Source organism: Vicugna pacos, chromosome 18 (assembly GCF_048564905.1).
Source record: "Vicugna pacos chromosome 18, VicPac4, whole genome shotgun sequence".
Classification (NCBI taxonomy): Eukaryota; Metazoa; Chordata; class Mammalia; order Artiodactyla; family Camelidae; genus Vicugna; species Vicugna pacos.
In genome coordinates, this window is record NC_133004.1 from 28,377,640 (window position 1) to 28,388,013 (window position 10,374).

Below are 10,374 nucleotides of genomic sequence, written 5' to 3' on the forward strand. Positions count from 1 at the left end.
CTAGCTGGCCAGTGTGGGCTCTGGCCTTTCGGTTAGCGTTTCTGGTGCCAGGCCTGTGGGTGCAGGGCACGCGACCCCACCCCAGGCTTCTTGTCTCCTTGTCCTGCCATTGGAAGGGGCCTCACAGGGGAGGAAACGTAAGAGCAGAGGGACTACTGGAGACCGTCTCCCTGAGCTGTGAGTGAAGGGAGCCTGGCTGTGGCCCTGGGGGGGCTGTGCCAGTCACTCTCTGCCCAGGCTCTGTCCAGACCTGCAGCAGGCAGAGTGAGGCGGGTCTGTGTCTGCCTCTTAACAAGGGAGCGCTGACATTTGCAGTCCAAGGTCAGAAGCACCTGCAGCCTTGGGTGACCTGAGGCAAAGGCCCATCCCTGAGTATGTGAGGAGCAGAAACTAGGTAGGACAAGAGGCCCCGGGTCTCAGGCTGGCTGGGCTGCCCTGAGGGATCTGGCCCTCATGACAGGGAGCCTCCTTGCTGAGGTCTCTGCAGAAGGTACTAGAGTACTGGAGGCCTTGCCCTATTTGGAGCCACAGTGTCCACCCAGCAAATGGGTCCATTTATCTGCAGACCTGCCTTTCGCTGACTGAGCCGGGCAAGGGAGGGGTGTCTGCCTCATGTGAGCGAGGCCGTCTTGGGCAGCGGGAGTGGACGGAAGGCCCATGCAGTGGGCCGGCCCCGCAACCTGCTCTTGTTGCCGCTTCTCGGTAGGACTGGCAGCTGCAGGAGGCCCTGGCCCTCTCTATAGCTCTCTCACCAATGTCCCTTCTCGTGATCCTGATGTGGGGACCATGTCATAGTCATGTCCAGGTGGAAGATCGCTCAGACCTGTCCAGCCTCGTTTTTTTCACATGAGGGAGCTGAGGCCTAGGGAGAGCGAGTACACAGACAAAGACTTAACTCTTGGTTCTGCTACTTGTTAGCTGTGTGACCATGGACAGTGAGTAAACCTCTCTGAACTGGACTTTCCTCTTGGAGAGTAGAGGGCAGCAGCACCTTGCTACCTCTCTGGTTTCTAATGAGCAAATGAGATTGTAAATTTACAGTCCCACCTGGGGCTTTATGTGGTAGTAACCGCTGCTGTTACTTGTGTTGTGGCACCAAGACCAGGTGCCCCCTTCCTCCAACCCTCTTCTCCGGGTGCCACGAGCCTGGGCCACCCTTTCCTTGGTCCACCTTTGGACCCTGGTGAACGGAGTCAGGCAGGGCCTTTAACCCATTCTGATGTGGCCCTTGTGAGAAGGGATTGAAAGAAATCCCCGGGATATTCCTAAGGAGTTTCGGGGGGCGGGAGTGCTTCTCGGGACACATCTGAGGGTTGGTTTTTAGGGCAGGACGACACTGGATGTTAAAGCAGGGAGGTGAGCTAATGCCAGGCTAATGGGAAAAACAGAAGCACCCGCTCCTCCACCTTATCCAGCTCATCTGTGGGCTTCGGGCCAGGTAGGGTGTGGCTGGCCTCCTCCCTGTGGTGAGGATGAGAAGCAGACGCAGGTGCAATTGCCCACCGCCCACAGCTAGTGAGTGGCAGGAGCTGGGACTGGAACTCCTGTTCCCAGAACTGGGCCGGTACAGACTGGGAGGGCCCGGGGGAGGTGGAGCTGTGTGGGAAGGACAAACGACCAGCTCACACCTGGGCCTTGGTTAGTTTCCCCCGCAGACTGCTGCTTCCCCGGATGAGCAGAAGGTGTTCGCCCTCTGGGAGTCTGGAGACATGAGCGACCAGGTGAGGTGACCTTGGCCGCCATCTTCCCCAGGAGCGGGGAGGTGTTCCTGCAGGGGGTCAGGGCTTTGGAGAGACCCAGAGTGCAGTCGTATACGTTTCAGACGTCCCAGCTACTCCCAATTTTAAACATTCTGGCTCCCTGTCTTCAGAATATGCTGGCTGTGCCAATACTTTGTGCCAAAACCGGTGGTTCCCAAATGCTAATCTGGACCGGCTGCATCAGAATCACCTTTTAAAAAATAGAGAGATTCCCAGGACTGACCTCAGAGACTCAGTTCAGTTCAGCAGAATGGGGCAGGGTCCAGATTCTGATGCCCAGCCAGCCTTGCAAACCCCTGATGGACCACAGTTCTCAGGTGGCTGACAGCCGGAGGAATCAAAAGGATTCCTTATCAGATCTTGGGTGCCGGATCAGATCTGAGGTTAGGGAAACTGGCCGTTCTGCCTCTAGTGACACCCTGTCTAGTGAACAGAGTATGAATTCAGCAAGCAGCGCCCCGAGGCCCAGAAGTTTTCCTTAAATCATGAACTTGCCTGAACTTTAAATTTAGATTAAGATTTAATTGCTAAGACTCCAGCTGGTCTGTCCTTTTCCAGATCCTGTTCTTCTGGTGCAAGAAGAGGAGGGGGCAAAAGCCCCCACTGAGTTCTTTGTTCCCTTTTGCCTCTTAGAAGTGGACTGACCGGCAGGCTGGGAACATCAAAGGGACGGGGCCTCTGCTGCCCCTGGACCTGTGGCGGTGCCAGGGATGGAGAGCAGGCTGGAGCAGGTCTCCCTCACGAGCCTGTGCACTATTGGCCAGAATAGGTGGCATCTGGGTTTCCTGCTCCTAACGTGCTCCAATAATTGAAAGGAATAAGTAGTACAGTGCATATTCTTAAAAATAAATTGTGGGAAGCCATGTCCTTCCCTGCCTGACCTGGTTCCCACTCCTCAGAGGCAAGCTGCTTTTTAACTACACAATAGCACCCAAAGGGTTACCTCCATTTTTTTTTTTAATGTATATACAAACTGAGCTTATACTGCTGTTTGATGTATCAGCTTGTTGTTGTCAGTGGGCTTCCTGTTGCCATGGATGAGGATTTAGTTCTCAGCCTTTGTGAGAATTTTTTAGTTAAATCAGATATTAATGCTTCTAGCATCATGACTGGAAATTTATTCGTTGTAGGGCCAAGTATCAGTAGTAAACTGTGATTTCATTTCTTTTTTGTACTACTTCCTGTTTTCACTTGTATTATTTTCTGGACACCCAGATACCAGCCGTAGTACTGTTCTTGGGTCTGACTCCCTGGACGCCTCCCACCGCCTCTCCGGCGGGGCCGGCTCTGTGTCTGTTGCTGGCTTGTAGAATCTCGTGTCTAACTTTTTGCTTAATTTTAGCTTCTAAGAGGGCAGAGGAGTTGTCTGCATTTTTTCATGTCTTAAAATGGCTTTCTTTTGTCCTTAAGTATCATTGTTTGCCTGGGGCTAGAATTTTAGAGGGCAAATCATTTTTCCTATGGATTTAAGATAGTTTTCTGTTACATTCAAGCTGAGTTGTCACTCAGTGACTTTCTGCTTCTTGGTCTTTTCAGTTTGATCCACATCCTCCCCTTTAAACCAAACTTAGGTTTTTTCTTACCCTGAATATAACACATCAGTGCAATTCCAGACGTACTGTGGTGTGGGACATCCCTGTACTAGACGGTTGAGTCATTCTTAGGAAATTCTGATAGATTTGATAATTCCTTTTCTGTTCTTTCAGAATTCTTAGGTCATATATTATAAATCAGAGCTTTTCTTTGTCATTTGACACCTTTTATACTACTGGGGGATTTTTACTTTCTTCTGTTTAATTTTGGGGGGACGTCCTGCTTTTTGTAGCATTCTGTTTCACGGATGCAACACTCTGTGTGTCAGGACAGCCGCTCACTCTTCGTCCTGGTCTTTGTCTTCACGCAGTGTAGATTGTGGCTTCCCCTGCCTGCGAAATCAGTTATCACTCCTGTTTTTTGTCATCCAAAATTATGTCTGAACTGTTCATCCTGTGCTGATGCTTCACTGGCACTTTTGTTCTTGGCACATACCTTTATTTCTGGTCTTCATTTTATTGGGGTCTCAAAAGATGACAAATTAGCCACATGAGTTTGTCTTTAACCAGAAGTCCTGGGTAGGGACTTTGATCACAGACTGCAGTGTGGAGTTTGGTGCATAGTTTGGGATTTCATATTTGGGGCTGTTTCTCTTTTAGGCGATTGTTTCCCATAATAACATGTTTTTGCTACTAAAGCATCGACAGGTTTTGCTTGAAATTTTTTCCAAAAATTACCGTGTACGCCGGAACATGATCCAGTCTCGGCTGACTCAAGAGTGTGGAGAGGACCTGAGTAAACAGGAGGTGGATAAAGTGCTAAAGGTACATCCGTTTGGCGTATAATCACATCAGAGTCCGGGCTTCTGCACTGACCGTGAGTTTAAGAACAAGGGAGATCACAACAGGCTCTTCCCTGTCTTAGTTGGAGGCTGACAGTGTGTGGAAAGGGATCAGTCAGGGTTTTTCCTGTTACTGTGTTTGTTAAATCAGACTCCTCTGGACCCTTCCCCAGCCAGTTGGATCTTCAGCAACAGATAATAGTTGGCACTTGTGTGGTGGGTATGTGCTAAACTGAATAAAATGTAGGCTCTATCCTGAAAAAATACAGTCTGGTTGGGGTCATCATCCTTGAAAGCGACAAGGCCTATGGTATAGCCCTTGCCTTACTCCTCCTCTGAATCTTGGTACCACTTTTGTGGTTTTTGCCATAGCCACATCTAATTAAATTTAGCTTTAAAAAGGAATATATCATTTGTCTAGTATGTGAAAATACTTAATTCCTACTGGGCATTACTTACAATGCTTTTACGAAATGCCTGTGGTGCAGATACCATGTTTGCAGAAACATGGAATGCTGAAAGCTGCTGACAGATTCCCAGTATTCTAGAATTCTTACGGCCTCTGTTAAGGATCCAGGGCCATAGATACTGACGTTATTTGTGAAGCACCTCTGTTCTGGCCATCTTATTCGGTTTTTCTATTCTGTGTTTATAGAGCACGTTCACTTATAGTTCCTCAGTCTTAAGACTCTTGGAGGAGAGGAAGGGGCCCAAGGCCCATACGTGGCTGACCACATCATGTGCAGGCAGAGCTTGATCTACTTTTTGTGTTCTCGCCATTAATTATAAATCAAGTTCTGAGATGCTGCATAAAATGTAGCAGCTTGCTCTCCTGCTGAAGTCCGCCCTTAACGTGTGTCTCTGTTCCCAGGACTGCTGTGTCAGCTATGGTGGCATGTGGTACCTTAAAGGGACGGTACAGTCTTGACGATAGTTGCAGACCACTAACCAGTGAGTCCAAGCCCAAGGAAGGACGGCAGCGCCGGCAGAGGTGGAAGTGGTCTCAGTTGCTTCAGAAGACACGGAGCAAGAGGAACTGACCATCTCGTGGCCTGTGGCATCGCACTGTCCAGTGGACAGAGGGGATCATACTCAGCCAGTGGCAGGGTCAGCTTAAGTTAGATCGCTCCCAGAAGAAACCAGCCACGACCTTCTTTGCAGTACAGTTTGAAATTCCTGATGTATTTTGCTTATTATTTGGTTTCATTCTCATAATAAAAGAGAGTGTTTACTGACACAGGCAGGATGATGAAAATCATGGTTTAATATTTTACTTTCAAACTTAATGCCAATAAGGTCTAATAAGTTATGTTTACAAGATGAAGAAAACCTCAAGGTTTTTAATATTTAAAATGCCTAGAAGCCAGTTTAGTCTTTGATTATCTATCTGCTAAGACTTCTGCCAATTTCATCAAACAAACCAAATTGAATTGTTTTACTGTTGGGTTTCTGTGGCCATTTCACCTTTTAAAACAACCTACTTTATGTAGCAGTTTCAACTGTTTACATGAACCATAGCAAAAAAATCAGAATCAAATCCATCTGTTCTTAAACGTTTGCACCAGGATGCAAACAAAACCAGGTAAGTATGGAACAATGTGTAAGTGAGGTCATCACGCTTTGATGTAAAAATTTCTATTTTGTGTATTTTTAAAATAAATGCTAACACTAACCTGGCATCATGGTGCTGCTGTCTTCTAATGGTTACAAGAAGGCAATGCCGTCTGCTCTCAAAGCCTTGTATGTGCATCAGAGGGAAGGGCGCTGACAGCCCTGCTCAGTAGAACTGTGCCATTTAAAAAGTTGCTAGTAGACATATTAGGGTAGTAAAAATAAACTGGTTAAATTTTAATATATTTAGTCCAATATCGTTAAAACATCAACATGTAATAAAAAATGTTAATATTTTACCTCTTTTTTGGTACAAAGTGTTCAAGATACACTTACAACACTCTCAGTTTGAACTAGTTACAGTTTAAGCGCTCAGTTGCCACACGTGGCTGGTGGGGACTGGTGGACAGTGCAGCCCTTGGAGGACTATGAACAAAACAAGAGCCAGGCCGCTGTGGTGAGGCTTTTGTTGTGGGCTGCTTTGGGCAATAGAGCCACTGCCGTCTGAGGGTTTAGATGATGGTCTGTGTGTCCTTATGTGCCCCCAAATCCCTCCCCCCATCAAATATCAAAACTAATATTTGGTAATGTAGTTTAACAGGTAGATTGTATATTATGTTCTTGCTTCTAATTGTTAACATACATGAGTCTTAAAAGTAAAAAAGTTTCCAGAGTTTATCGAGTGTGTCCAGCTACCATGTAACTACATTACCAAGGAGAGACCCCCTTGTACGGCAGAGACTGAGCCGACCAAAACTGGGTGTGGGGTGGGGCGGGGTGTGTGCTCAGCTGGGAGCTGTAGCCTTAGACACACTGACAGAGATGAGTTAAACACTGAATTCAAGTAGCTAGGGAAATAACAACATAGGAGGAAATAATTACAAAAATTAAGGAGGTAAAAATTCATGTAAAGTAAGATATACCAGCAGTTACTGATAAAGGAAAATGGCACAAGCCTGAATAGATAGTGAGATGGGGAGAGAGACAGGAATTAGATGATTTATAAGGAAAATACAAATTATTTAAAGTGGTTGGAAAGAAATTGCAACGGATCAATTATTAGAGAAGAAAAGGCCCAGAGATGATGACAGTTGAATTATATCAAATCTTTGTGACATAAACACAAGGGTAAACTCCAGCGTGTAATAAGCCCCCAGATTCTTAACAAAGCATTGATTTAAGAACCTGACAAAGATAGCATGATGTGAATAAAAATCCTAAGTAGTGGATTCCAATGGCATGTTAAAGAAATGATCATAATATATTTATGCAAGGTTGATGACACTAGGAATAACTATTGTAACAAATGCAAGGTTGGAATCAAGACTTTCCCTGTAAGACCAGGAACAAGGCAAGGATGCCTACCTTAACTACTATTTAACACAGTACTGGAAGTTATAGCTAAAGCAATTAGGCAAGAAAAAAAATGAGAACAAAGTACAGTTATCTCTGCAGATGATATATGTAGAAAACTAAAGATTTCACAAAAAGCTTGTTAGAATAAATGAGTTCAACAAAGTAGCAGGACACAAAAGTCAGCACACAAAAGTTAGTTGCATTATCTATGCACTAATAAGGAACCATTTGAAAAGGAAATTACAAAAGCAATTCCATTTATAATGGCATCAAGAAGAATAAAATATTTAGTAATTAACCAAGGAGGTGAAAGAAAGATTTGCATGACGAAAACTACAAAACACTGCTGAAAGACATAAATAAATGGGACATCACATGTTCATGGGTTGCAAGAGTGAATATTGCTAAAATATCAGTATTACCCAAAGTAATCTATAGATTCAATGCAATCCCTATCAAAGTCCCAACAATTTTTTTTTTTTTTGCAGAAATAGAAAAACCCATCCTATAAGCCATATGAATCTCAGGGGACCCTGAATAGCCAAAACAATCTTGAAATAGAACAAAACGGTAGGACTCATACTTCCTCACTTTGAAACTTACTACAAAGTTACACTGATCAAAGCAGTGTGGTACTGGAATAAAGAGAAATAGACTGATGGAATAGAGAACCCCGAAGTAAACCTTCATTGTTGTCAAGTGATTTTTGACAAGAGTTCCCAAGACCATTCAGTGGGGAAAAGATAGTCTTTCCAACAAACAGTGCTGGGAAAACTGGACATCCATGTGCTAGAGAGTTTGGACCCTAACTCAACACCACAGAAAAACACTCAAAGTGGATCAAGGACCTCAATGCAAGACCTGAAACAAAACTTTAAGAACAACAAAAGTTGTCACGATATTGGATTTGGCAATCATTTATTGGTATGACAACAAAGGCACAGGTAACAAAAGAGAAAAGACAAATTGGACTTTACGGAAAAGAAAAATTTTATGTAACAAAAAGAGTATCAACAGTAAAAAGGCAACCCACAGAATGGGAGAAAGACTTGCAAATCATTTTACCTGCTGAGGGAGTAATATCTAGATTATATAGAGAACTCCTAAAAGGCAACAAGAGATTCTCAAAAAGGATGAAAAATGCTGGTTAAGATAGCATAGTAGTAGGGCCACAAGCTTGCGTCGCATCACGGCTACAACAAAACCACAAGTGACTGCTAAACAACTATCAAAAAAAAAAGCTTGGAACCTAGCAAAAAAGATCAATGGGAAACGTAGAGGGAACCACAGCAGGACGGTAGGAGGGGCCCCACACCCCCCGGGTGGGTGATCCACAAACTGAAGAGTAAGTCGCAGAGGCCCTCCCACAGGAGTGAGAGCTCTGAGCCCCACGTCAGGCTCCCCAGGCTGGGGCTCTTGCGCTAGGAGGAGGAGACCCCAGGACATCTGGTTTTGAAGGCCAGGGGGGCTTAACTTCAGGAGCCCCATGGGACTAGGGGAGGCAGAGACTTCATTCTCTAGGGAAGCATACACAGAATCTCACGTGCGCCAGGTCCAAGGGCAGAGGCAGTGATTTCGTAGGAACCTGGGTCAGAGCTGCCTGCTGGTTTTGGAAGGTCTCCTTGGGGAGGTAGGGGACGTCTGCGGCTCCCCCTGAGGACATAAAAGCTGAGGGCGGGCATTCTGGGAGTGTTCATCTACGTGAACTTTCCTGGAGGCTGAAATCTTGACTGGATCATTAGCAGCAAGACCTAGCGCCACCCATCAGCAGACTTCCTGAGTCACAGATGCCTCTGGATGTGCCCCAAGACACAGCTCTACCCACCAGAGGGCCAGGATCAAGCTTCACCCAACAGTGGGGCAGGCACTGACTCCTTCCGCCAGGAAACCCGCATAAGCCTCTTGTCCAGCCTCATCCACGGAGTTGGGAGAATCATGCTCCCTGACTTCAGACTGTACTACAAAGTGACAGTAATCACAACAGTCTGGCACAAAAAACAGACACATAGTTCAATGGAACAGGATAGAAAATGCAAAAATAAACTCACACACTTACAGTCAATTAATCTATGACAAAGGAGGCAAGAATATACAATGGAGAGAAGAGAGTCTCTTCAGTAAGTGATGCTGGGAAAACTGGACAGCTGCCTGTTAAAAACTGAAATTAGAACATTCTCTAATACCATATGCAAAAATAAACTCAAAATGGATTAAAGATTTAAATTTAAGACCAGATATTATAAAACTCCTAGAGGAAAACATAGGCAGAACATTCTTGGACATAAATCACAGTAATATATTTTTTGAACCAGCTCCTGGAGTAATGGAAATAAGAGCAAAAATAAACAAATTGGACCTAATTAAGCTTAAAAAGCTTTTGCAAAGCTAAGGATACCATCAACAAAATGAAAAGACAATGGGAGAAAATATTTGCAAATGATGCACCCAATAAGGGACTAATTTCCAAAATATACAAATAGCTCATACACTTTAATACCTAAACAGACATCTCTCCACAGACATACAGATGGCCAACAAGCACATGGAAAGGTGATCAACATCACTACTTCTCAGAGAAAAGCAAATCAAAACTACAATGAGGAATCACCCCACACCTGTCAGAATGGCTATCATTAAAAAGTCTACAAACAGTAAATGCTGGAGAGGATGTGGAGAAAAAGGATCTCTCCTACACTTGGTGGGAATGTAAACTGGTGCAGCCACTATGGAGGACAATAGGGAGGTTCCTCAGAAAGCTAAAAATAGACTTACCATACGATCTAGCAATCCCACTCCTGGGCATATATCCAGAGAAAAATATAATTCAAAAAGACACATGTACCCCAGTGTTCATGGCAGCACTATTTACAATAGCCAAGACATAGAAACAACCCAAATGTCCATCAACAGATGACTGGATAAAGAAGATGTAGTATACATATACAGTGGAATACTCAGCCAGAAAAAGAATAAAATTACGCCATTTGCAGCAACATGGATGCCATATGGTATCACTTATATGTGGCATCTAGAAAAAAGGACACAAATGAACTTACCTACAAAACAGAAACAGACTCACAAACATAGAGAACAAACTTATGGTTACCAGAGGGTAAAGAGGGTGGGAAGGGATAAACTGGGAATTCAAAAATCGCACCTCTTGGGGACTGATGGAAATGTTAGCTATCTTGATTGTGGTAGTGGTTTCACTGGTGATTACATGTATCAAAATTCATCAAATTGTTAATCTGAAATATGTGTAGTTTACTGGAC

General features: G+C 44.6%; 1 protein-coding gene across 2 annotated transcripts in view; it reads left to right on the forward strand.

Annotated features, from left to right (window-relative positions):
* POLR3E (RNA polymerase III subunit E) overlaps positions 1 to 5,811 on the forward strand; it is a 28,718-nt gene extending 22,907 nt beyond the window's left edge. For both annotated transcript variants that reach the window (XM_006201193.4, XM_072942744.1), the window contains exons 19-21: positions 1,644 to 1,721; positions 3,992 to 4,117; positions 5,006 to 5,811. In XM_006201193.4, the coding sequence (XP_006201255.3) occupies positions 1,644 to 1,721; positions 3,992 to 4,117; positions 5,006 to 5,062 (261 nt within the window). In that variant the 3' untranslated portion in view covers positions 5,063 to 5,811. The remainder of the gene's footprint in view (positions 1 to 1,643; positions 1,722 to 3,991; positions 4,118 to 5,005) is intronic.
* Positions 5,812 to 10,374: the final 4,563 nt, after the last annotated feature.